Genomic DNA, 27,878 nt, shown 5'->3' on the forward strand with positions numbered 1-27,878 from the left:
TGATCTCTTATACAGTGAGGGAAAAAAGTATTTGATCCCCTGCTGATTTTGTACGTTTGCCCACTGGCAAAGAAATGATCAGTCTATAATTTTAATGGTAGGTTTATTTGAACAGTGAGAGACAGAATAACAACAAAAAAATCCGGAAAAACGCATGTCAAAATTGTTATACATTTATTTGCATTTTAATGAGGGAAATAAGTATTTGACCCCTCTGAAAAACATGACTTAGTACTTGGTGGCAAAACCCTTGTTGGCAATCACAGAGGTCAGACGTTTCTTGTAGTTGGCCACCTCGTTTGCACACATCTCAAGAGGGATTTTGTCCCACTCCTCTTTGCAGATCTTCTCCAAGTCATTAAGGTTTCGAGGCTGACGTTTGGCAACTCGAACCTTCAGCTCCCTCCATAGATTTTCTATGGGATTAAGGTCTGGAGACTGGCTAGGCCACTCCAGGAACTTAATGTGCTTCTTCTTGAGCCACTCCTTTGTTGCCTTGGTCGTGTGTTTTGGGTCATTGTCATGCTGGAATACCCATCCACGACCCATATTCAATGCCCTGGCTGAGGGAAGGAGCCCCAGGCCGAGGGAGATTGACAGTTGTTTTGTGTTTCTTCCATTTGCAAATAATCGCACTAACTGTTGTCACCTTCTCACCAAGCTGCTTGGCAATGGTCTTGTAGCCCATTCCAGCCTTGTGTAAGTCTACAATCTTGTCCTTGACATCCTTGGAGATCTCTTTGGTCTTGGCAATGGTGGAGAGTTTGGAATCTGATTGATTGATTGATTGCTTCTGTGGACAGGTGTCTTTTATACAGGTAACAAGCTGAGATTAGGAGCACTCCCTTTAAGAGTGTGCTCCTAAACTCAACTCGTTACCTGTATAAAAGACACCTGGGAGCCAGAAATCGTTCTGATTGAGAGGGGGTCTAATCCTTATTTCCCTCATTAAAATGCAAATCAATTTATAACATTTTTGACATGCGTTTTTCTGGATTTTTGTTGTTGTTATTCAGTCTCTCACTGTTCAAATAAACCTACCATTAAAATTATAGACTGATAATTTCTTTGTCAGTGTGAAAAACGTGCAAAATCAGCAGGGGATCAAATACTTTTTTCCCTCACTGTACAATGGGTCTAGCATGTTTCAAACTCAGCTGCAAGAGTACTCACTCATATTACACCCATTTTACAGAGCTTCAAAAATGAAAATCCATGGATTTCTGCTAGCTGCCAGCCACCACCATCCCAAGCACGGACTGGCAATGTACGTGAAATCCCATCTCAAGGACCTCACCACAACGAACCCAGAAAACAACACTGTGATAAATGTATACAAACCTCCAAGCACCGCACGAAGCCCAAACATGCTTCCTGCCACGACCCATCCCTTGGTATTCACCGGTGACTTCAACAACCATCACAGAGCTTAGGGCTATGCAACCGATAAAAGCTGTGGAGAACAGGTCATCGACTGGGCAGCAACTGGTAACCTGTTCCATCTTCCATTCCGCACGAAAGAGGAAAGATTCAAACCCTGACCTGTGCTTTGTGTTGTGTGCTTCCAGAATGGTTCTGGATAATTTCCGGAAAAGTCAGCATAGGCCGGTCTTGGTGCATATCGAGGTCGAAAATCCCCATGATCACGTCCACCCCTGTGCCACGATACAATTTAAGAAAGGCCAACTGGGAACATTTAACTGAAGACATTGAGTGCATCGTCTACCGGATTCCACTAAAGCCAGAAAACTATGAACGTTTCACGAAGCTTGTGCTCAAAGCGGTCCCACTCACACATCCCACGGGGTTACCGGGTAGAATATACTCCATGCTGGAGTGGCAAAGTTAGTCCCTTCTCCAGGATTACAAAGTCAGGAAACCCAGAATGCAGAAACGTTATCCTGAACTCCCGAAATGAATCCAGAATACAAAGGTGGACAGAAGCGAGGGATTCATTAGATTTCACGCACTCAAGCCGTAAAGCCTGGCACCTCCTGAGCAGACCCTCCGACTCCTTTCATCACTACTGTCCAACCATGTCTACCTAGGGAACACTGTCAGCAGAGCTTGATTACTCAATAACGGGCTCCCACATGAATCAGTGTGTGCTTAGGCACATTTTAACATATATAAGTTACTTTCCTGTCACCATCAGACGGAAATTTGGCTACGCCAATGACCTGGCACTTTCTGTCCAAAGAAGGACCCAAACTGAGGTTCAAAACGACCTGTGTGTGCGACAACCTCAAGACATTCAAAATGTACTTAAAGTACTGGAGGTTCCACCGAATCCAAAGGAAAACTGCCGTAACATCATTCCACCTGAACAATGCAAACGCCGACCATAAACTGGCCATCACTTTTTGTGGCGAAGAGGTCCAGCACGAGAAGTACCCAAAATACCTTGGTGTAACTCTCGACAGGAGCCTCACCTTCCACAACCACCTGCAGAATATTTCTGTAAAAACAAAATCACGAGTTAATCTAATGCATAAACTGGCCGGAACAACATGGGGAGCAAATGCAACGACGTTCCGGATGGCCACCACAGCTCTAGTTTTCTCTGCGGCAAAATATTGCGCCCCAGCCCGGAACAAAAGCATGCACACGACGCTGGTGAATACACAGATAAATGCAGCCATGAGGATCATCTCAGGAACACTAAAGAGCACACGGCTGCTGTGGCTTCCGGGTCTCGCAACCATCGCTCCTCCACGATGCCGCATGTGTGAGGGAGTACCGCAAGGACATCAGAAACCCAAAACTCCCAATAAAAAGGACATCTCCATGCCACCACCGCACAGGCTCAAAACCAGAAAACCTTTCTGGCAATATACAAAGAACCTCCATGACGACGACAAGACCACCGAAGCAAGATGGAGGGAAGCCTGGGCAAACACCAACCTCATGGGACCTCCAGTGCCAGTACCAAAATATGAGAATAGGTTTTCCCCTTTTTTTCTGGCAACAAAACAGGTGTTAAGATGTTAAGATGTTAAAACATCAAACTGAAACCTTTTACAAGGAATCACGTCTGCATTAACCACAATACTTGTGGTCAGAATGCAAACAAAAACATACTCTGATAGCATATGCAATGTCTTTGAAACTGATTGGTCCAATCCCCAAAAATGCAATATGAAGTAAGACCCATTTTACAATCCCTTTACTGGCTACGGATTCAGTCCAGAATCACCTTCAAGAGAAGGGATGGACTGATGTGATACAGATGGATGTGGCGCTTATTGGACTTGCCGATGACTGCTACCAGCAGTGTCAAGATCGGCCTCTGTGGAGGGGGCTCGTAAAGAATGCGACTGGACACTTGGAGGCAGTCCCCTTCCAACACCAAACAAAGAACAAAGGAGCGACACTATCGAAAATGAGAAAAGCGCCGGGTGGCTAAACACAGCAAGTTGGCACAGGAGGGAGCAGATGATGCGTCTGCAGTCATCTCAGTCAGTCAACCCATGGCACCTGGATCTGTCCTGTTACCTCTTGTCAGAAAGCACCTAACCAGGCACAAGTGCTGCGGTGATATCGCCAGCACTTAGTGGCAAACAGCGGCTGTTGTTGTCAATGTAAGAGTGATGAAATGTGCGGACATAAATAATGGAAAAATGAAGGCTACACACTATCGCTCATAGCATATCATGGATATGTGTGCATTCCCCCTGCATACATTCCATAAAGACTCCGAAACGGGACAAATGTAAGCCTACTCACCCAGGATGTGAAGTTGGAAGATGATAAGATGAGCTTGTTAAGATAGGGAGGGAGATAAGAGGGACATTTTGGCATGGGGGAGGTGAGTGGTCCACCAGGGGGCTGCCGATTGGGAAGCAGAGGAAGGGCTACTGGGTGGAGGGAGGAGTTTGATGAAGGGGCATAGTCATTTAACCAGCTGCGGTAATGTTTGCCACAAACCCCACGTGACGTTTTTATATTTCTTATCTGGGGTACCTTGTGATATAAATGTGCGTCATTTTATTTCAAATTAGCATTTTTATTGATTAATGCACAAGCAAATAACAAGATTAAAATGATTACATGTTAATTTCAAGAAAGTATTGTATCATCAAAAAGGTCCACGTTATCGTAAATGTAAAAACATTTAAAATGGTTTTGGGTTTTACAAACAAAAAACAAGATATAAATTATTATGAGCTGTAAATATTATCTGGCTTCCATCACATTTACCGAAAATCATCATCATCAATCCTTTTCAGCACCAGTATGATAAATTTATTTTAAAAAACCTGTAAAATAAAAATATGGTGCATATCAAAATATATTTGAAAAGATATGTTTTAATTAATACAATATTAAAATATTGAAAGGAAAAAGTGTGCATATATCGTATAATGCTAGTGAAGCGAAAGCAGTGCGTGTGACTCCGCCACTTGTCTCTGTGACTTTATCCACTCGTCATTAGACCTCCTTTGCCAGTACCAAAATATAATAGGGTTTTCCCATTTTTTCTGGCAACAAAACTGAAACCTTTTTACAAGGATTCAGGATTCAGGGTCGAGGCTCAAAGGAAAGCCGTCCCTCGGTGTGGACCAATCAGTTTCAAGGACAATGCATATAGTATGTATAGTATGTCAAAGTATGTTTTTTGTTTGCATTTTGACTGCAGGTATTGTGATTAATGCAGACATGAATCCTTGTAAAAAGGTTTCAGTTTTGTTGCTAGAAAAAGGGGGAAAACCCTATTATTCATCCACTCGGTTGCAGGATGAGCTGCCCATTCTTGGTGGGAATGTGACCTACATGTTTTCTAAAATACAAAAAGAGACATCAGATATGAGAAAACAAAAATATACTTAAGTGAAGAAAATTAACATGATTAATTTTTGTGTTCTGAATACATGGTCCTTCTTGAAATATATAGTATATTTATACTGGTAGGAACGAAGTTGTAAACTGAGTGTACCAGCCTGCAATAGATTAATGTGTCCGTCCATCCGTCCCCTTTCAATACTTTATTTCAATTAAAAAAATTACGTCTATAGCAAACGCAAAATTCCAATGTTCCTACCAGCCCACCCTGCAGGGACCTGTTCTAGTTGTTTATACAACATAGCTGAAAGCACAGCCTGCAGAGAACACACACATAAAAACACTCAAAGCAGTTGCATATAGGCAAAGCAACTTACGAATGCTATCACCTTGTACAGGATTTAATTGATCATGAAAATAATTGCCTCAGGCAGTTGGTGGCTCATTATGTGACCCACCAACCTCAGCTCCAAGTTTATGAATTACAGGTGCCCAAAATATTTGCAGAGCATTGTTGTTTATGATGTTCATTTACAATTGTGCTTTTGGTACACACGCTGCTGCCGAATGACTATGACATATCGCTAGACGAAAATGAAAGGGCTTAAAAACCAGCAGCCTACTGCTTAAATCAGTAGGATTCATTCGGGTGAAGTTATATTATTTGCTTGGCTGACCCTCAGGTTAGGAGTGCAGAAACAGCGTTAAATCTGAGTTGACTTAGCCCTGCATCTCGCATTGCTGCACAACATCAGCACCACCTACTGGGATGTCTGCAATGGTTTTCATATGCCAGCCCATAGGAATGTGTAATTCCCATCACCTGCCAGTTCTCTATACGAGAAAAGATCTGTCCCATTCTACTTTTAGCAGGTATAACCGAAAGAATTTTACCATTTGGAAAATAAGTTATTAAAAACAACTTTTAAAAAACACGCTTTCATGAAATGTACCGTACTCGTAATGTGTCAGAACTCCACGACTTCAGGAAGTGGCCCCGAAGCTTGCCACAACGTAAGGGGACCGTGGTCATTTACAGCCAACGTGAGTTGAGCGTGGACAATTAGACCCAAGCCGAAACATAACGTATAAAAAGAATGTAAAAAATATATAAAAACTTTTTTTTATGATAGAATATAGTATTGTCATCAGTATAACATACGTATACCGAGTTTGCAGTCGATACCACATTGGGAAGTGGGTTAAAATTGATTTACAAGATTTGAGGATACAACAACAAAGTGAGTTAATAAAAAGCGTGTAATAATAAAATAGGCGTAATAATAAAATAGGCATGGTTGAAATAAATAAAATGTCCCTCGTTTCAGAAACCTATTATTTTAGGTTAAATGTAATAACGTAACTTACCATAGATACTGAATAGCTCTGCCGATGGTTCTTTGTATTTTGCAGCAGGCTTGACATGTCCTCTTACATAACAAACATTCTCACTCGGAGTGACTTTTCTGTGGGAAATAGTCAAGCGTGTTTCTCGTGTAAAATATATAAAAAGTGTTACATTTTTACACTACAGTACAGTATATACTCTGGTATATTGTACTACGCATCTCTTGAATACACATCACTTCGTCTAATCCGAATGTGTTACACATTGCAAAACATGAATGTATTCATACGCACATTCATTATTCCATTTTGTTTTTCATTTGATTGCTTTCTGGCCACGGCATACATCAATGAGGTTATATCCTGAGCCGTCCCTAGACATTGGAGTTGGTGAAATAACCAAACTGTTGGCACCCGGCCGTGGCTGACTTTACCGTTTGTCTGTAACCTCCGTGCGGAAACTGTGCACGTTATAAATCTCGAGAGGCAATTTGCTTGAATGATACTGAAAAACATATTAAGTACTATCTTAAATAGGGGAGGCGGCTTAATCCGCACTTCTCGAAGGTTTGCGGATAACTACGGCATAGGGGTTGGCGGACCACCAGTAGCTGTAGCAGCATCATCTTGCTTGTCATAATTTTTCATTACCATCATCTTCATTGATCACTACCATCCACTCCATTGTCATTAGAGCCACTGTCACGATACGTATACAAGTGTTGTTGTCGCCGACTTTTTGAGGAACACAACGTAAAATGCCCCCGCATATAGACGTCGTTATGTCGTTTTTGAACCAAAAGCATTGTGTGTGGGTAGCATAGCGTGCTGCTTTGCGGGCCCAGTGACCCCGCTTCGATTCCCGCTCAGAGCCAACACCAATGATGATGCTCGTTTTTGATGATCGTTTTCGACTCGGCTCAGCTGAACTCGGCTCTGGGAGGGAGGGGGGGTTCTAGAAGTACTGTACAACTCGCACATGCGCCGCCATCTGCCCAGTCCCATCGTGTTCTCCTCTCGCTCATTGTCTTTGGCGCGGACTTCAACGCAACTCATCCACTCCTTAAGGTAAGATCATAAAAATGTTAAGTTAAGGTAAAATCTTTTTAAAATGCCGTTTGAGATGTTGTGCTTTTTTTAGACTAAAAATAATTTTGTTTGAGTCATTGCTTAAATATTTCACAAATACGTTTTCTATTAAAAAAATGTTTTTTTTTAAGTGGACAGGGATGCTTCGAAAATGCTCATAAAATCGTTTTCAATAAAGTGTTTGATAAGTATAAATGCTGTTTCAAAGGTTCTTGAACTCATAATTGGCTATAAATAAGGGTACATTACGTGTTGTACGGTGAAGTAAATGTACGTATTTTCGTTGCGAAGTATGAAACATTTACTCAAGTTACCGTCCCTTATCCCATTGTTTCTTATGGGAGAAAATTGCCGCGCTTTGCGTCGCATAGGCAATGTTTACATTATTCTTACGGGGGGGGGGGTGGAATTTCCCGTTATACATCGTTTCGTTATAAGTAGCAAATTTCTGGTCCCTAACCCCGACGTATATCAGGGACCCTCTATCATAAGCGATACCATCATATACTTTGTATTCGGCGTTTTCATTAAGTTTGATTGATTGGTCTCTCACCTCATCGACAGGTGGCGCAAGACACAAACGCAATAGCAAGCGTCAGCACGCACAGCCTCGATTCCCATCGGCACGACCTCATCTACTGATTGGCTGTTGGGTTTTTGGGGAAAGGGTCCCCGTCTATGCCACATAGCCAATCGGCCAAAAGCTCTCATAGCATGAATCAGTCCATGTATATGTTTAATGGAATTAACTGATTTGTGTTCCATATTTACCTGCATGTTCTCTCATTTCCTGCAAAGTCCAGACAATGGAAATAAATGAGCTTGTTAGTAAATTGAGCTTCATAAAATACAAATGCAAGCACATCAACCTTCTTGGAACACAATCTACCCACAATGTTCAGAGCTATGACAGGGGTCATCAAGAGCATTACATGCATTTATTATTGTGAATTTGTGCAGCAGAGGCTATCCTATGGAAAAGTTAACTCTTCAAGCTGGATGACGTTAAAAATACTGCCCAGAACTACGAATAGAGGTGAGGACTACCCAATGCTCATTTTAACATGGGAATACTGACTCATGACCATGTTTATAATGTTGTATGTAGTGTTAACGTTGGTTCCCCTGATCCTTTGTAATTTAGAATCATCTTATCCAAGAGGGGTAAGCCAACCCTCATGGTTGTCATGATCCAAGCATTATGCAGCCTCAAAACTGCTTAGCTTCCAAGATCTGATTCGATCATTTGTATTCCAGGTGACCTGTTATACATAGGATGCTACATATGCAGAATTCCTAATCTGCAGCTATATTACCCTTGTGAGCTGTACAGTCCGTCAAAGTTCTTATTATCAGCAGCCCTATTTCTTGCTGTTATCTGCAGTTATCTGCAATTGTACCCACAATACATAGTAAAGCGACTTCCTATTACAATAAAAAATGGCCGTTATAAAACCAAGTGCACGGGAGGCACATTCTATGATTACGAGAAAGTCACGCAGACACGAATACACTCAGACACCAAGGCAGACAAGCACGGAGACACAGAGGCACAACGACAAACAAAAATATAACAGAAACATGAACAGACATGGAGACACAAAGCCACAGAAAGACCAAGACCAAAAACACAGATATTGACCCTTTCAGTAATGGAGTTGGACAGGACAAGTGAACGAGTTGAGACTCGTGACACCAAGGCAGACAAGCACGGAGACACATTAGAGTACACGAGTTGAGACCTTTATGCATTTATGTCCTTGTGTCTCCCTGTGTCTGTATATATGTTGAACTTCTTTCGCACCGTACATTGCCAACCGTGCTAATCGGAGGTGCGTGTCTCCGTGTCTGTAGTGTGTGTCTGTATCTGTATTGAGTTGCTTACAAGGAGATACAAAGGTAGACACATATCTTCAATTGCACTTTAAAAACTCCGATTATCCGTGATTTTTTTCACGGACAAGAGGAGCCATGCGGCGACATTCATTGGCCGATTAGCCGCAAAATGTTTACACTGCGGATAATAGGAGTAAAATCGAGGATAACTCCTGTGGATAATGAATCCGTGATATTGGCCCCCATATCACCTCAGATAAGCGGAGTTCTGTACATGTTTTATAAATAAATAACAAAGGCAAATACACTCACATGATAGGAAATGGGGCAGAAATTATGGTTTAAAAAACTAATGAGACGCAGAACTTACTTTTCAATACACGCCTTTTTTTTAAATGACAGAACACGCCTGCAACACCCACCACAAATACAGCTAAGGAGACCACCGCTCCTGTGGTGGCTGGGACCAGCACATTTGGGGTCTCGTGTTCACTGGGAAGCGTTGAGCTTAACAGCTCGTCCATTGGTCTCATAGAAGAAGGAGATGTAAACGTTTCAACTGTTCCATTTTGGATTGAAAATTGGTCACACAGAGCCTTCATGTTCACCATGCCTGACGATAAATAGCAACAGCAACACACACTGTATCCGACGTGTAATATAAATATGCAGACTAGTTAAGCACTTGCACAATATAGCAGTTTATCTGGCACGAGGACATTCTTATTTTACTTTCTATTCACTGTTTTGAGCATTCAGACTGGTCTGCCTACAATTTGTCATTGGATTCACCATGATGAATTTTTGAGAAGCTCATATTGTTGAAATATCTGGACACAGTCCCATCAGTTTGCTCCTCTGGTTGACCAGAATGCAATGGCTGAATCATGTAGTCCACATACCCAGCCACTGTTTGCTCAAGGAAGCAGTGGTCAGACAGAGACGGCTACAGTTTAACACGTAGGCTTTCGCGACCAATATTATTCATAATAAAGGTTTTTGGGTTAGATCGCGTTATTTATAAATGTGTCCTAACCCTCTAACACCCGACACGGCCAATCAGCAAAAAAGTGTCACGTTGACAAAAGACAAATAGTTCACTACTTTAGCCCACCGGTGTGTTGAAGAGTGAATCTAAAACATTTACAGTTTGAGTACGACGTTCCGCTGGTAATTACATCCAGCATCATCGGGCAATTCGCCAGAATGGTAAAGCCCTCACTTGCTCCCGGTCTTAAATAGAGCAGCAGGGTGACGTCATCATTTAACTCATTCAGGTGCAGTGATTTGAGGCGGGGGGGGGGGGGGGGTGGTATTTTAATTATATAATTGATTGGTAATCAGTCAATGGTTATGATTACTAATGAGGTGTAGATTAGCAATTAGTTGTAATGTGTGTTATTGTGATTATATGCTACGTTAGTAATCCGTTAATTAGTATGTGTTTCCCCTATAAGGAAGACGCTCAAACATCTGGCTAAAACAGTGTCAGATGGTGAAAGTCTAGGGAGAGAGATCAAACACGTTAAAGAAGCACTACGACAGAATGGCTACAATAATGCTCAAATTAACAGAGCACTGAATGCCAAATCACGATCGCAAAGCAACACTGCTGAAAGCGATCAGATTGTTAAAATAATTAAAATTCCATATATCTCAGGAGTAACTGACAAATTAGCCCGTGTTTTGCAAAAGCAAAACATTACAGTAAGATTTGGTACAGTACACAAAATTCAAAAACTAGTATCGTGCACTAAAGACGAAATACCTAAATTATCAACAGAAGGTGTATATCGGATTAATTGTTTATGTGGCAGATGCTATATTGGACAGACGGGACGTAACATCAGCATAAGACTAAAAGAACACCAAAGAAATATTAAATTATCTCAAACACAACTGTCGGCAGTGGCAGAACATGCTTGTCAACAAGGACACTCAATTGATTTTGATAACGTTGAAGTGTTGTGTAAAACTAATTATTACTGGCAAAGACTAATTATAGAATCCATTGAAATTGAGAGAAATATAAATAACTTTAATCGCTCTGACAGCTACAGGCTTAGTGCGGCTTGGAAGCGTATTATTAAATAATACATATTACAATTCCTTATAGGGGAAACACATACTAATTAACGGATTACTAACGTAGCATATAATCACAATAACACATTACAACTAATTACTAATCTACAACTCATTACTAATCATAACCATTGACTGATTACCAATCGATTATATAATTACAATACCCCCCCCCCTCCACCTCATCACTGCACCTGAATGAGTTAAATGATGACGTCACCCTGATGCTCTATTTAAGACCGGGGGCAAGTGAGGGCTTTACCATTTTGGCGAATTGCCTGATGAGGCTGGAGGTAATCATCAGCGGAACCCGTTCCCGTTCTTTCTGAAGTGCCACAGCGGCACACGTCGACATCCTGTGGATTTCACAGCCACCCCGGGGTTTGCGAGGGCGCCAGGCCGGACGGCCAGGGGTGGCCTTGCTGCCGGAGGGTGGGGGTGCCACACGCGCTGCGGGGGAGGTGATTCCATCGCAACGAGCGAATGGAGACGGCAGGGAAGGAGACGGGGACGCGGCGTGCGCCAAGGACCATGGAGGATGCCCGCGGGGCTGAGAGAGACCGGAGGGACGGCGTGGTCCCGCCCAGGGCGGGCGAGGTGACGGGGGAGGTGCAGCGAGGGAAGGATGCAGGGATGGTGGATGGACCGGAGGGGTCGGTGGGGGGAGGAGCGAAGAGGACGAGGAGAAACGTCGGGAGGCTGGGGAAGGAGCGCCCCCGAACAGAGCACAGGGGACGAAGCAGGAGGGATGCTATCAAGCCAGGGGCCACAGGAGGAACAGAGGAGGAGGATGACAGCGGCGCTGGTCCGGTGGGGGCGGGGAGACCCAGCGAAAGAGCAAGAAAGTGGCGCAGTGGAGCGGGAGCGGGCTTGACACCAACGCACGCCAGGAGGCACAACTGCGTAAGGGTGGAGTTGAAGGACGACGTAGGGGAGGAGGTAACGATTGATAGAGCGACCTTTGTGAGGTCGGTGATGCTCGGGATGTTGCGGGTGGAGGTAGCGGACCTGTACTGTTTGATTGCTCTGCCGGGGGGGAGGGCTTTTGACGTGAGGTTCACTTCGAGTCTCCTGCTGCAGAATTTCCTCACCCGCTTCGAGAAGGCGGGGGAGAAGCCTCTGGCATCCATGAGGACGCAGCTGCTGTCGGATCTCGAAACAAAGGTTGTGACTGTATTCTTGTATAACGAGGCACTGCATGACCAGGATGTGGAGGTGTGGTTGAGGCAGCATTGCATGCTACTATCTAACTGCAAGAGGGTGCAAGACTCTGTGGGGATATGGACCGGGGCCAGGCAATGGAGGGTGCGCCTGAAGACGGAGGGGGGGGGGGGGGGGTGCTGAATCATATCCCGAGCACCTTAAACATTGGGGGGAACAAGGGGTACGTGGTATACGCGGGCCAGCCTAAACTGTGTAGGAGGTGTGGGGGAAGGGGGCATCTGGCGGCAGCATGTGAGGCAAGAATTTGCTACAGGTGCAAGGCGCCGGATCACACGGTGGAGGAGTGAAGGGAGCCGGTCCAATGCAACCTCTGCGGTAGCAGAGGGCACCTGTATAGGGACTGCCCGGAATCATATGCCAACAAGGTGCGGGCATACCGGGGTGGGCGGGAGGGGGAGGTGGTGGAGGAGGCGACCGGGCGGGGATCGGACCGGGAGCTTGTGGGGGAGGAGGAAGGAGAGAGGGCAGAACCACCCCACCCCCCCCCCCCCCGGGGAGGGAGACCTGCGGAGGGGGAAGCCATGACATCACCGGACCTGGAGGAGGGGGAGCAGGGGGAGGAGGGGAGGGAAGACGAGGGAGATACCACAGGAATCCCCGTGATCGACTGGGCGGAGGCAATGGGTGAGGAGGAGGGCGAGAGGGAGCAACGGGTGGAGGAAGGAGCTGAAGGGGCGTGGGAGGAAACAACGGAGAGGAATAGGAAATTGGACAGAACCCTAAAGGGGACTGGCCCCAGCATGACACGGATCCTTCAGGCTCCTCACCAGACACAGAGGTGTCTGGGTGGAGGAGGACAGAAGGAGGGGGGCGTTTGAACCGGGGGAAGCCCCGGAGGTTGAGGGGGAGGAAGAAAGTGCGAGAGAAGGCGGACAAGGACGGTTGCGGGGAGCGTGCAACGGAGTCGGAGACGGAATAAAGTACACACCAGCATGGACCTCTCGGCAGCGTCCATAAACGTGAGAGGAATGAAGGGGAAGGGAAGGAGGGGAGCAATTATGCAACTGTTAAAAGCCACCAGAAAGGACGTGACCTTCCTTCAAGAGTGCCACCTACCGTATACCCTGGACTCGGAAGAGCTGCTTGAAGACTGGGACGGCCACTACATATGGTCGGGCAGCAATCGGAATCGGTGCACTGGGGTAGTTACCCTCCTAGGCAGGAGGGAAATGAGGGTGGAGGGAACCCAAGAGATCATCCCGGGCCGACTGCTTTGTGTGGACGTGTCCTACCAAGGCGTGGAGTTGCGGCTGGTGAATGTGTACGCCCCTGTGCGATGCATGGAAGGGTAGAGTTGTGGGAGAACTTAGTGACCCTACTGGCTACTAGGCGACAAGTCATCGTTGGGGGAGACTTCAATTGCCCGCTATACTTAATGGACCTGGTGTCGGCAAAGGGGAGGAGGAAACTGGATTCTTCCTCCAGAAAACTGAGAGAGCTGATGGCGGACCTCGGCATGACAGATGCTTTCAGGAGGGTGCATGGTGTAAGGCCCGGGTACACATGGTCGGACAAAAGCGGGGGAGCGCAGTTGCGGATAGACTTTATCTTCACCTCTGCCAAAGTAGAAGTGGAGAGTGCGGGGGTGGAGCCCTTCCCCCTCTCGAACCACAAAATGGTCGTGGCAGGGCTCGTGATCCCAGGTGGGGCGAGGAGAGGAAAACGGATGTGGAAAATGAACGTGGGTCTATTGGAGGACAAGAAAGTGGTGGGGGACTTTGTGCAAAAATACAAAGACTGGAGGACCTTGCAGGACTGTTTCCCCACGAGGGTGGAATGGTGGGGCCAGGTGAAGGGCAGGGTGAAAGCGTTTTTCCAGTACCATAGTAGAAGGAGGGGAGTGAACAGGGAGTTGAGGCAGTGGAATGCCAGGCTGGAGATGATGTACAGGTTGCTTGAGCTAGGCTTCCCAATGGGGGAAAGGATAGAGGAATTGAAAGGGAGGGTAGCCTCAGTGTTGGAAAGGAGAGCTAGGCAGCTAGTGTACAGGGTGAGGGTTAGGGCAACGGAGGAAGGGGAGAAGTGCACGAGGTTTTTCTTCAAGGCGGGTAGGGAGGGGGATAACGCAATTAGGGAATTGGTAAGCCCTGCCAGGGGCAGCCAGACGATGACGGCAGGGATGATGAGCGTAGCGGAGGATTTTTATAGGGAGCTGTACAGGAGGAAAGAGACAGATGGGGGGAAGCGGAAGGAGCTGCTGGGGGCACTGGGGAGGAGGATTGGGAACCTGGAGCCGCTGGGGGAGAAGATCCGGCAGGGAGAAGTGGAAGGGGCGGTAAAGGGGCTGAATAGGAATAGAACCCCGGGCCCGGATGGTATCCCAGCGGAATTCTACGTCAAGTTCTGGGAGCTCCTGAAGGAGGACATGCTGCAAATATGTAGGGAAACTTTAGAGGAGGGCCGGGTGCCGGACGATATGTGGGAGGGTTTAGTTACACTGATTTTTAAAGGGAAGTGGGATCGCAAGGACTTGGGAAGCTGGCACCCAATAACACTCCTAAACACGGACTACAATATTTTAGCAAGGATAGTTGCGGCACGATTAGGGAAGGTGGTGGGGGAGGTGGTAGAGCCGGATCAGACGTGCGTGGTCCTGGGGAGGAGGATCGCGGACTCCCTGGTGGTGCTGAGGGAGGCCATAGAAGGGGAGAGAGAGAGGGGGTGCCCGCTGGGGATTCTGAGTTTGGACCTGGACAAGGCCTTTGACCGTCTTTCGCATGAGTATATGCTGGCGGTGATGGAGAGAATGGGAATGAGTGGGCCCCTGGTGGAGTGGGTGGCACGGCTCTACGGTGGGCTCAGGGCTAGGATTTTGATAAACGGGGAACGCTCGGGGGTGATTCGAGTGGAGTCCAGGGTGCGGCAGAGGTGCCCGATGTCCCCGGTCTTGTTCATCATGAGCATGGAACCTCTTGCGCAGACAATAAGGGATAACCAAAGGATTAGGGGGGTGACAATCCCGGGCAACAAGGAACAAGGGAAAGGGACTTTGTACATGGACGACGTGGCCGTGCTGTGCAGGGACGTTGCGTCGGTGTGGAGAACTATGGAGGAGACAGGGCGGTTCTGTGCGGCCTCTGGCTTAAAGATCAACACGAGGAAGAGCGAACTGATAGCCTTTGGGGACTCGAGGTTGTTCGAGGGTCGGCCGCCGGAGTTGAGACTGCAGACAGAAGAGATCACGGTGCTAGGGGTGACCTTCTGTCGGGATATATCAGCAGAACGTAATTAGGAGAAAAGGATAAGGAAGGCGAAGGGACGTTTGGGTAAGTGGGCAGGGAGGCGGTTCACGATGGCTGGGAGGATCATGGTGGTAAAGGTGGAGATACTGCCAACGCTAAACTACCTGGCGCAAGAATTCCCACCTGGTAGGACGGAGGTCAAGGCCTTGACGTTGACGCTATTCGGATTTATCTGGGGGGGAGGGATGGAGAGGGTGAGGAGTGCCATACTTTGCATGCAGGTTGGGAACGGGGGGAGGGGCGCCCCAAATGTGGAGTACACCCTGACCTCGATCTTTGTGTGTAATGCAATGAGACTGTTCTTCTTCGCAGAGCCGCGAGGCAAGGCAGCGTGCTATATGAGGTATCGCCTGACGTGGCGCCTGAGGGGCCTCGGGATGACCCAGGCTGAAAGGAGCACACCCTTGGACTGGCCGGGAGGCTGGCTGAGTGACGTGGTGGGGGGCTACGTAGGGCAGCACGGCCTGAACCGGTGGGGGGGGGGGGGGGCGGTGGAGCCCCAGAGAGGTGCCGGCTGAGGCGGAGAAAGGGGAGGCCTGTGAGGAGGTGCCAGGGGCGAGGAAAGCGGTACACCGGCAAATTTGGAGGAATATGTCGTCGGCGGCACTCACAAAAGAACAGAGGGACCTGTCCTGGCTGGCGGTCCGGGACAAACTGGAAACGAGGGGCTTCATGCACGCCCGCCAAATGGCACGCACCCCCAAATTCCAGAGGGGCTGCAACGGGGACGAGAGCACAGTACATGTCATGATGGCATGCCCCTTTGCCCAGGAGGTGTGGAGGCAGAGCGAACCGTTGTTGGCCCGGTTCGCCCCGTCGAAGGTGACAACATGGGACATTACGTGGGGGGAATTGCGGGGAGTGGGAGGGGAGGACAGGGACTGGGCATGGGCCATAATAGGTGCAACAAAGGAGGCCTTATGGAAGGCGCGCAAGAAGGAACTGGAGGGGTCCCAGATGTCCCCTTTGGAAACGTGTTACATGGCGAGGAGGTTGTTGGAGAGGGTGGTGGAGGTGGATTGGGTGAGGCTGGGACATGAAGCCGCACGGGAAAAGTGGAAGTGGCCACTGCCCAGGGTGGGTTAGGGCGGCTTGGGATGGGGGGCGGAGGGCGTTACTGGCGCCCGGGGGCGAGGTCGTGTGTGGCTGGAGGGGAGGTAGCCCCTCCATGCACAGATGTGACTCAGTGCTGTGTCGGGGGTGATTCCGGTCTCGCGGACGAGTCAGTGGCCGGGTGGGACCTTCGCGGCGTGCAGGAGGGGGCGGCCCCTCGATATTTGTTCCGTTTTCGCTTTCTTTGCTGTGGAACTGAATACAATTTTTAAAAAATCGTAATTACCAGCGAAACGTCATTCTCAAACTGTAAATGTTGTGGGCTAAAGTAGTGAACTATTTGTCTTTTGTCAACGTGACACTTTTTTGCTGATTGGCCGTGTCGGCTGGTGGAGGGTTACGACACATTTATAAATAACGAGATCTAACCCAAAACCCTTTATGAAAAGAGACGGCTACATGGGGATGGCATGGGTTTGAGAAGAGATGGCCTGAGGTATAGGAAACGAATTTAACTATGTAAATTTATGAGTAACTAAAGGTGTTTAGATCAGCCTCTGCGATGGAAGCTCGTGAAGGATGCGATTCGGCAATAAATTGGAGGCAATTGCTCAAGAATGGAGGGAAGAACGACGCTCACAACAATGAACAGATTGCTGGGTGGTTAAATACAGTGAGGTGGCACAGTGAGACACATAGCTGTGCATCTACCAGTGATCTTGGTTAATGAACTAATAAATGGGTCTGTCCCTTGACAGCCTGCCTGTGAGATATTCAACATTTCACGTGCCCTCAAAGTACAGGGCCATGATGACATCACTGTGCCACTTTGTGGAAAATGGCAACTATTGTTGAATGCATTCAGACGCTATTGTTGAATGCATTCAACAATAGCTGCCAGGTTCTCATGTCGCTTTTGTGGGTCGGGGATCACATGAGCCAGAATGCAGATCTGCTCTCGCTCCTCTATGGTGAGTGACCTCTACCACCACCACCCCATGCCACAGGCAGAGCCATGGGAAAAAGGTCGCCAAAGGCCCACCTACCGTGCCCTCCACTCGCAGAGGGCACGGTGAGACTCGGTCATATTGGGTCTTGTAATTGCACTGTGTATAGCTGCTTGGCCATGAGCCCCGGGAATGCATATCTGACATCTTCAATGACCCAAGACTCCCGCGTCTGATCCCTCTCACTCGGATCCACCTCGTACACCCCTTCACAATTCTTCCCTTTGTAGGTTGGTTCCTTGATCATTGATTGAATGAACAATGAGATGCAGTGTATTATTCATTAAATGTACGGGCAATCTTGGATTTTGCTTAAGAAGATGGTGATTCTTTTCTATGATAGTAAATATTGGCATAAAATGTGACTGTTATAAATTGTCTCTTTTAAGACATTGTCCAGTAATACACCAGCCTAAATACCGTAGTTTAATATAATAGTGGTCATACATTGTTACCAGTTTACCATTGACACAGTTGTCCATGTTTGAGTATGGTTCAGAGGAAGAGACGGTACAACCACATGATGGTGCATCGATAGCCTGCAAAAGATATCGACACGATTAGCCATTCTGCTGCTGGGATTTGTCCCTTCTAAATTGTAAAGTACGGAGCATATAGACATTTCTCCCCAAGTAAAAAAATTACAGATACATTTTTTAATAAAGTGACAGAATTATGCTAAAATTATCTAAATACAATAGGTGCCCAGTACTTCGTCATAGAGGACAGGGTCCCTAATATATACGTGGGAACGTAACAGAGCCTTTTTTAGTCACACATGCACGTTTACTTCCTACTCTGTTTTCCAGTCCTCTCCCAACTCTCTACGTACTTCGAATCTGGCAAGAAGGAATTCATTTCACATCATCACGCTAATTGATTAATGTTTGTTTTTCATATGTACTGTACCTGTGGATGTCTTTCTTGTACTAAATATCCAGTTCTATGCAGACAAGCAGAACATTATATTTCCGCGCTGTAAAGTTTTTTTTTTATATATAAAGGAAACAAGGTAAAGGTGCAGCCCTGGCATTACCTGTTCACACCACTGCTGGCGCAAAGGCCTCCACTCGAGGGAGCTCTAGAAAGCCCCTCGAGGGTATTTGGCCTACTCTCCCACACTTGTGTTAAGTACCATACGCGAACTATTCCACAGGCAGTCGTAGCCTCATGCGCAACCGTCTTATGCACGATTGCTATTAATGTACATGTGGAGTGTCATCCGTTTCTTTATGCTCTGCATTTGGAGAACCATCCTATTGGTGATTTAATGGATAAGACAAAGCGTGCAGGGGAAGCCCAACCCTCTTTGGTTCCCACAATAACAATAGTTGACTGTATAACGCCTTACCTTTAAGCGGAGTCTCGTTTTTTCTGGACCATAGATCCATGCATTCAATTCAAACTTGTAATTAGTGTGTCCATCGTAAACATCAATCGTGTCAAGGTACCAACCAGAACCAATTCCACCATTGTCATGCCATACATATAAGTCTGTTATGCATCCAAGATTTTTAGTTTTGGCTCTGAAGACATCAATCTGTAACACATTCACATCTTGCATTGTCTTACAACGTGTAACCGAAATGCAGAATGCACAGAAAATATCCATCTATTGGTCGAAAAATATATACGTACTTATTTATCCAGGAAAGCCACACCGGAGTCATGAGACTCTTTTTCAGGAGGGTCCTGAGTGGGCTTTTATGTTTTCAGCCAATTAATGAGGGTCCATACTTGTGGGAGCAAACGGGAGCACCTGGAGGAAACCCACGTGCACAAGGGGGTGACATGCTATGCCCGTACAGATGGAAACAGCTGGCGATTAGTCTACTTACTTTACTGCCTTCTCCTAGCGAGCTCAGTGTATGGCACCTCAATGCCTATGGCAAAAAAGTTTCACAACATTTATACTATCCACCAAGCCTCGCATCTACAGTACTTAATTACAGGCATGCACCACCATTGCTGTGTTTGAAATTGAAGCTAAAAACTATTGAAACTATATATTTTTTTTAACCTGGTAAGGCCCACTAAACTATATAGCTCTTTTTTCAGAAGCGATCTGGCCACAAATAATAGCTCAACACAGTGGCTTATCATATGGAGATATACAGCGGCCAAATACTTCAAACGCGAAGGAAAGAACCAGAGGACCCAGAGAATAATCCACGTGATCACGGGAATAGAGACAGGCAAACTCCAAATATACAACAGGCATCAGGGTCGGGATTGATCTCACGACCTCATGTATATCAGGCAATGAAGTTAACATCTCGCCACCATGGATTACAAACTTACCTTATCTCGTTCGAAACAGCTACATGATGAATGAGAGAGTTCTGATTGCCATATTTTTTTTCCACTTAGGCCAATGAACACACGGGCGCCTGTTCCAGCATAAGTCACATCTCCTGTGTGCACCGTTATGATGTACGTTGTCTCCACCAACGCTGAAATATATTAATACATGCTAAGTATAGTGCTTATAAACAAGAGACACCAATTATTTATTTAATTAATACTGTACACATTTTTGTGAATTCGATCTACTCATTCTATTCTACATAATATGGGATAAACATTCAAAACACCCTTCCATAGAATTCTGAATACAGTGACACTTGAGTTACCACACTGGTTTCTCTTTAAATTATCTAATACGTTAGTTGTCTATTAATTCTGTGGAAACTGCTCCCTTTTCCATGCATAGTGTGATTCATGAAGAGCTGGGTTATAACACTAAATAGCTTTAGAGCTAAACAGATATATTTTTAAAAATACCGTAGCATTAAAAAAGCTTTACTTTCATCATGCTAAATAATTGTACAGTGAGTATAAGCCAGCAGTTAGTCTTCCTTAAACCAATGCTGGTGGACTGCCTCTCATGGGGTGAACTTCACAGTCCCACAGCTAATCGATACAATATCTACACCCGGCAATGGGGGCAGCAGTATTGGAAACATGGCACTTCATATGGTCATCAGTACCAATTGGATATGATTGATAGCGCATGCGGAATGAGACAATCCTAGCGCAACAGGTGGAGGGGATGAGCCCTCCACAGGTGGGCACAATCAGCCATGGGGGGAGGGGGGGGCTGGCTGTGTGATTGGCTGCAAAATATAAACGGGCTAACTGAGCTTTCGTTGATAATGAATATTGGACCAGAGATGTTGCAGCATCTGGAGCGCGGTGTTCCAGGAAAAGCAACGACCAAAAGTGAAGTGTTGGTGCTTTTGATGAGGACCAGTCTCTAAGACTGGAATTGGAACATCATACTTGCTACAATAGCCTCCCACACACACATAAAAAGTATGCTCCCTGAAGGCCGTGCTATTAATGGAATGTGCAAAAAAATGTTATGTACGTTTTATGTGGCGAGATACATTTGAGAAGGAAGCATACATTAATTCCCTGCTTATTACACCCTTTTATTGAACTTGTCTTTATATTATATTATATATTATTTTATTGTTTCCCTTCAACGTGACTTTACCGAAAGAGCTAAGAATATGAATTACTGCAGTCACGAAAGCTTTAAATCAAAATTTGTCTTTATATTCTTTAAAATCTTTTTCACTTAATATCTTCGTATCTACGAAGCCTAATGAGCTGAAATTTTCCACACGGACTTGTCTCACTTGACGATTCAAGATTTCGTAAAAAAAAAAACGCTCTGGGTCCCGTCAATCATGGCCCTATTCGTGTGTTTGACTTAATTTTAATCATTAATACTCATACATTTTACCCACCCCTCCCCCTGTCTTGTCCAATGAGAGCGGCTGTTGCTGGCCATCCTTTTACCAATGAAAGGAGCGCTTCTATCGTCGCTCGTCATGACGCCGGAGCAGCCGCTGTACTTCCCTCTTCCTTGGCGCAAGACCAATAAGTACAATTTAAATAATTATTATATGACTACTTTTGCTATTCTTGACATAATTACATACTTATAATCGCTTTAAAGAGCGTTATGATTTGCTTCGTAACGCCCGTTCTGACGCGCTGAAGGCAGTAAGGTTATGCTGACGTTTGCGTGAGCAGATGAGAACCGTGATCACGATTTCGACTCAAATATCGTCACGTTATCACCATTGTAATTGACGAAATGTTTTAATGATCGTTGTTGCTATAAACACGTTAAATTAACATGCTCCCTCTGTGCACGTTGAACACGCTGTCGCGATATAAACACTGCAATTAAACGCGCTATACATATCGCATCGTTACTCCACTGTGTTATAGCATTGCACATGCTTTCAATTACTGTCGGTTCAATGGTTCACATAGACAAGCCATCATTGCCATCTCCACATGCGCATAACATCGGTTCCACTGCGTGCGCAGTCAGCAGTTGTTAAACGTATCCCCTGCCGTGGCAATACCCAATTTCGACTGGTCTAGATGAGTGCTGCACAATGCCCGTAGGACCACAGAGAACTTTTGTCTTTCCACTGCCGAGTGACGGTCTCTACACTGGCAGTGGAGGCCTTTTGACCACAATTCAACTCCAGCTGGTTGGTGCAGATTGCGAAAGGCGGCAAGCATAGACATATAGTACAACTGCATATGAATACAACGTGCTGCTCGCCGCCCCATGACAACCTGCTTGTGCATGGTGGGCACCCTTCCAGCCACTCTCCCGGCTCAGATTTGCTTTACATTCGAGGTTCAAACAGATTGGTAACATTCCAAGTCAGGGTGATTTCTTCATAGGCATTGAAGAAATCACCCTGACTTGGAATAGCCTAACCCTGACGCCTACATATTTACCGTTTGGATGTTCTCCCCCTGTAAATCACATTTTACATTTGCATAAACACAGGGACGAATGCTACTTCCATTTCTTTGCTGCACTTCAACATTACATAAGCTTACTGTACGCAAATAACCATAATTTACGTTTCAGTCTTTGTTAAATTAGCGACACACTTTTATTTGCACTCAAAAGTAGAAAATACATTATTTTGACCCCAGAAATAATTAACTTCAATGTGCTGAATAAGGAATCCACCCATTTTTAATCAGCACATCAAATTTGATTAATTCTGCGTCAAAAGAATATGTTTTAGTGCAAATAAAAGTGTGTGCATTGAAAATCTATTTTCTTTATATATATAAAAAAAATACGAGTGAACATATGCTCTGTCTCGTACAGCTTAATGAACGTTCGGACACTGTTCTTGTTGGAAGTTGTTAAATCTTCGTCATGTTCAATAGTCCACTGGCTTATTCCAAATTCCCATTTACGTTTGTCCAGTTTACAGAGGTGTTACTGTATTTTAAATTGGCGTTTACATTGAGTTACTTACCTGTCACCGTTAATCTAACACTCTTCTGGTATTGGTGATTGTTGAATTTATTCTGAGTCTCTTTCAACATATCCCACTCGCACATCGTCCTACTGTTACACAAACATCGATCAAGGTAGGATGCAGTAGCACAAATGTAAATTCCCGAGTCAGATACGTGCGTATTTCTTATGTTTAGGTCATGGTTTCTGGAGCAGATGAACTTCAAATCTTCGGCTGATGTCTCCTCGTCACCCTCACAAGAGGGGAAAAGGGCTGTTTCCCCAGAGCACGCGATCACAGGAACCGGCCGGCTGCCGTTTACTTGTGCGATCTTGAACCAGACCACCCAGCCTGGCTCTGTGCCGACATCGTGGCCACACGGCAGACAGGCCCTTTCTGCATCTTCCACAAAGATGGAAGTTTCCTGGTTGGCTGCAAAAAAAAGTTTATAAATTTGGGAGGATTTTTTTTCATTGTGCAACAATAATATAAAAAGTGGTGAGCTTTAGAGAGATAGACAGCTTAAAAGGGATAGATTAACGGAACTGCAGGGAGACAAGTGGAGATAAGAGACAAACTGAGCTGCAGAGACAAACTGAAATGCACTACAGACCTTCATATATATTTAATATTGCCCAAACTAACTACTAAATTAACCTGTTAAGCAGTTCAGTTTAGTTTATTTTGGTATAGCCCTGTGAGCCATTCGGCTCTTGAATCGGGTGCAACCACAACAAACAAAACAACAAAAACACGAACAAGAAAAACATCTTAAAGTGACTATGTGACTGTGCAAACTGAAAATCCATGGAAAAAAATATATATTCCTGAAAAAAGCACCGTACACCAACGCTGTGTGCAAAAAATCCCAGTGGGATGCAAGTCAAACAACAACCACAAAAATCTAGATTAAGGCCATCAGTCTAACTCCGTACTACAACAAAACAAACATGTCCAAACCAAAAAAACTTTTCCAAATCATAAAAAATAAAGCCATAATTGCAACGTAACAGTGATCACAAGGACTGTGACCGAATTTTTTACATAAACTACATAAATAACATGTAACACCAAACCCTAGAGCCATAGCTGGCTGCATGAGTTACTCCACAACAACAGAAGCATCGGTTGGAGTATCAAATTTTTCAATGCACCTTTAATATCAGCACGCTAAATCAAAATACAGATAATACTTTGCAGCGTCATCTGGAGCGAAACATTTTATTTTATTTTACACCAATGAATAGCAGTGACAGCTTGGGGTGTACAACTCCTCTAGAGCAGTTTTGAGAGAAGATCTCATTGGTAGCGATTCACGTTGCAGTTTATTGGCAATAGCATTCCAGACTCTGGGGGCATCAATAAGCAAAGGCCCTTCCTCCAGTTTTTGTACGGCAATAGGGAATGTGAAGCTGGTAAATGAGCGAAGACCTGAGGTCAAATTTGTTCTTTGAAACAGAGAGGAGATCCAGCAGGTAGTCTGCGGATTTTTTTGTAAGTACATCGTGAATAAATAAGATCTGGTGCACAAGCCGTCGAACATTAAGAGATGTTAAGTTTGACCCAATGTAGAGATCACAGTGGTGAGTCCTATATGGGCAGTTCAATGTAAATCTTAAGGCCGAGTGATAGATGGAATCAAGCTTCTTCAGTACAGTACTTGGGGCTGATTTATGCATGATGTCACAGTAGTCAAGTAGAGGCAGTATGGTAGCTTTTATCAATTCCAAACGGAACATTGGGGGGAAGCAGTGCTTGTGTCGATAGAGAAAACCTATTTTTATTTTTGTCTTTTTACCAATATGATCAATGTGATCTTCAAAATTCAGTTATCAATCGAGGATGACCCCAAGATACTTATAGATCTTGACTTGCTCTATTTGACAATTATTTAAGGAATGTTATTGGAGAAAAATAACTTCCTGCTTTAGTCCTGGTGAGAAGCATAGCACCTTGGTTTTGAAGGTATTCAGGACTAGTTTAAGAGCAACTAGCTGATGTTGTAGTTTTTTGAAATCACCCTGTAGCTCACGTCATCCAGAGAGCGTCCAGTAGTAATCAGTATCGTGTCATCTGCAAAAAATATTTTCCCTGGAATGATCCAGGTCAGTGCCCAAGTCATTTACATAAAGAGAGAACAAAAGGGGGCCGAGGATGGAACCCTGTGGAACCCTTTTTGTTATCTTAACACTGTTTGGCCTCCAACCATCTGTGAATGCAGTTTGGGTGCGAGAAAAGAGGTAAGTTTGTAACCATTTTACTGCGTTTTCGGAAAAACCGAGGCAACTTAGTTTACTAAGCAGGGTGTTGTGGTCTACTGTATCAAAAGCTTTGGACAGGTCTAGAAAAAGACAGGCACAGTACTGCTTATTATCAAGGCTACTGTAAATGTGATTCAGAGAGTCTAATGCAGCAGATGTGGTGCTGTATTTTTTCGGAACCCAGATTGTTTATGATGTAGTAGATTGTTGGTGGACAGGAAACTGCTAATTTGGTAGGTCAATAATTTTTCAAAAATTTTCATCTACGGGGACAAAATTGAGATAGGTTGGTAGTTATTTGGATCATCTTTAGGGCCCCCTTTGTGAAGTGGACGGACATAGAAATGTTTCCATTCTAGAGGAACTGATGCTTCTTTGATGGACAGGTTGAAAATATGGACTATAGGTTTGTATATTAGGTGACCAACAGTTAGTAGAGCAAAGACAGGAATACTATCTGCTCTGGTAGAGGAGGACCCTTTGAGGTATGACAGTTGTTTCAGAACATTACTTTCGTGGATTGGCTGCAAACTAAATTCGTTTAATGTTTGGACAGGGATGTAGGAATTTGCATGAGCAGGGGTGACTCCCAATACATTATCAAAAAGATTACCAGCTTCAGAAAAATGAAGGTTAAAATTGTCAACTATTTTTTGGGGATCCGAAAAATATTCCCCATTTCGGTTAAGCTCAATGGGCAGATTGTCTGTTTTGGATGTCTTTTCAATACATTTGATTGTTTTCCAGAAAATCCTGGCATTTCCATGTGATTCCAGGAGAGTGGAGGAAAAGTAGGCATTTTTTGCATGCCGTATTTTTTTGACGCATCGATTCCTTAAAATCCTGTATTCTAGCCAGTCATTGACCAAATTACTTTTCTGAGTACATGCCCAAGCCTTGTCCCTAGTTTTCATGAGCTTTGTAATTAAAGGATCAAACCATGGTGGGCGGTTGCCTTTAGTTTTAAATCTAACCAACGGAGCATGTTTGTTAAGAATTTGGAGAAACGTGTACCTGAAAGTCTCCCAAGCCGTAGTCAGGTTGGGGATATCACAGACCTTGTCAATATCCAAGTGAAGCACATCATTAGTAAATGCCTGAGTGCTGAAGTGTCTCATAGAGTGCTTCTCAACCTTTGGGTCTGGCTGATGATTTCACACCAAAAATGAAGGAGTGATCACTAAGGGTGTTTACATGAAAAAAAAACTTGGATACTAAGTCTGAAAGACAAACCTCGTTTAACACAGACCCATATGTTCGATATATTCCTTTTTTGGTTGCAGGACAACATGTTCAAACTCATAATCCACTTTTTTATGTAATCTCGTGCAATGCTTCCATCACCCATGTTCCATGAAATAATGTAGACGCTTGGCAAAACAAACCCATAAAAATCCGCGATTAACCACGATGGCTCATATTTGTTGCAGATTGTAAGATTATCTTGCATGGCGCACGGCAGATCCCAGGCTCCAAGTAGTTCCCCCCATAACACTGTTATTGACTGTAAATTTACTATTTTATTAACATATTTTAGCTTTTACAAAAATGTTCACTGCCATTTATAGTGTAGAATAGCATACAATATTTGACATTGCAAAACAATAACCCAAAACATTTGATCATGAAGGTACTTTTAGTACTTACTGTACCTGCTTGAAGTCCTTTAATAAAGAGCAAACAAAATAAATGTATACAGAAATGAAAACACATTTTAAGTGTTTTTTTTGGTGTTGTATCATCAGCTGATACACTCAGTAGGTTCTCTTTTTTCAAAATGGAAAATGAGTTGGGTCGTCGGCACTTTGAGGGTTTATCGCAACTTCCTTTTAATGTGCTTCATTTTTTTTTTACCAAACTGTGGTTTTGCCTGTTTACGTCCGATAGGAAAATCACGAATGTAATTAAATGTTTTCTTTTGTACATCAAATTAATCAAAAACCTAAACTTTGGAAGTTATTGTCTAACATCAATTATATGGGCAGTCCTCGGGTTACTGAATCTAATTTGTCCCTGAGATGCGTTTGTAAGTCAGAACAGTTCGTAAGTCGGAACACAATGATGCACTGTATTTAAGTGCCCATATGGTCAATGTTACAAAATATGTTATGGTTCAAGATAAAGGAAGCATTGTTAAACTCATTAAGAAGAAACATTGTACAATTGCATGTCACAATGTAAAAAAATAACTGTATAGTAAATACAATATTTTAAAAAAATAGGCAAAAAAACTAGTTTTTTAATGCACACACTTTTATTTGCACTCAAAAGTAAAAATACATTTTTACCCCAGAATTAATTACATTTGATATACTGAATAAAAGTGAGTGGCTTGAAATAAAGACAATTAAACATAAAAAGCAAGCCACCAACTTTTATTCAACACATCAAATGTGATTAATTCTGTGGTTTAAATTACATATTTTCTTCTTTTGATTGCACATAAAAAGTGTGTGCATTGAAAAACGAGGTTTTTGCTTTTTTATGGTGAAAATTTTGTAATTATTTAACTATTTCATTTTACCAGGTAAAGCCTACTAGAGCTATATAGCTCTTTTTCAGAAGCGACCTCGCCACAAATGGTAGCCCAATGAAGTAGCTTATCATGTTGGAATTTATATCAGACAAATGCTCGAAGCAAATGTTTCTAAATGGAGG

At 44.4% G+C, this 27,878-nt stretch overlaps 1 protein-coding gene across 1 annotated transcript; it reads right to left on the minus strand.

Moving 5' to 3' along the window:
- Positions 1–633: 633 nt before the first annotated feature.
- Positions 634–26,969, minus strand: LOC116945042 (uncharacterized). Its single transcript, XM_032959117.2, has 9 exons — positions 26,873–26,969; positions 22,978–23,391; positions 19,967–20,118; positions 19,017–19,205; positions 18,129–18,204; positions 9,425–9,667; positions 7,990–8,008; positions 6,151–6,248; positions 634–4,780 (listed from the first exon to the last, which is right to left on the minus strand). The coding sequence occupies exons 1-9, from the start codon at positions 26,931–26,933 to the stop codon at positions 4,770–4,772; spliced, it is 1,263 nt and encodes a 420-aa protein (XP_032815008.2). The 5' UTR covers positions 26,934–26,969; the 3' UTR covers positions 634–4,769.
- Between the last annotated feature and the right edge of the window lie 909 nt (positions 26,970–27,878).

The sequence above is a fragment of the Petromyzon marinus genome, chromosome 22 (genome assembly GCF_048934315.1).
Source record: "Petromyzon marinus isolate PM22_M1 ecotype Great Lakes invasive population chromosome 22, UKy_Petmar_22M1.pri1.0, whole genome shotgun sequence".
Taxonomy (NCBI): domain Eukaryota; kingdom Metazoa; phylum Chordata; class Hyperoartia; order Petromyzontiformes; family Petromyzontidae; genus Petromyzon; species Petromyzon marinus.

Bases quoted from the DNA above. Each gene is read 5' to 3' on its own strand.
- LOC116945042 (XM_032959117.2), bottom strand. From the start codon at position 26,933: ATGTGTTTTCATTTCTGTATACATTTATTTTGTTTGCTCTTTATTAAA. The intron at 23,392-26,872 runs GTACAGTAAGTA...TTTTTTTTGCAG, and splicing joins TATTAAAGGACTTCAAGCAG to CCAACCAGGAAACTTCCATC. The intron at 9,668-18,128 runs GTAAACTGGTAA...ATTTATCGTCAG, and splicing joins CATGGACAACTGTGTCAATG to GCATGGTGAACATGAAGGCT.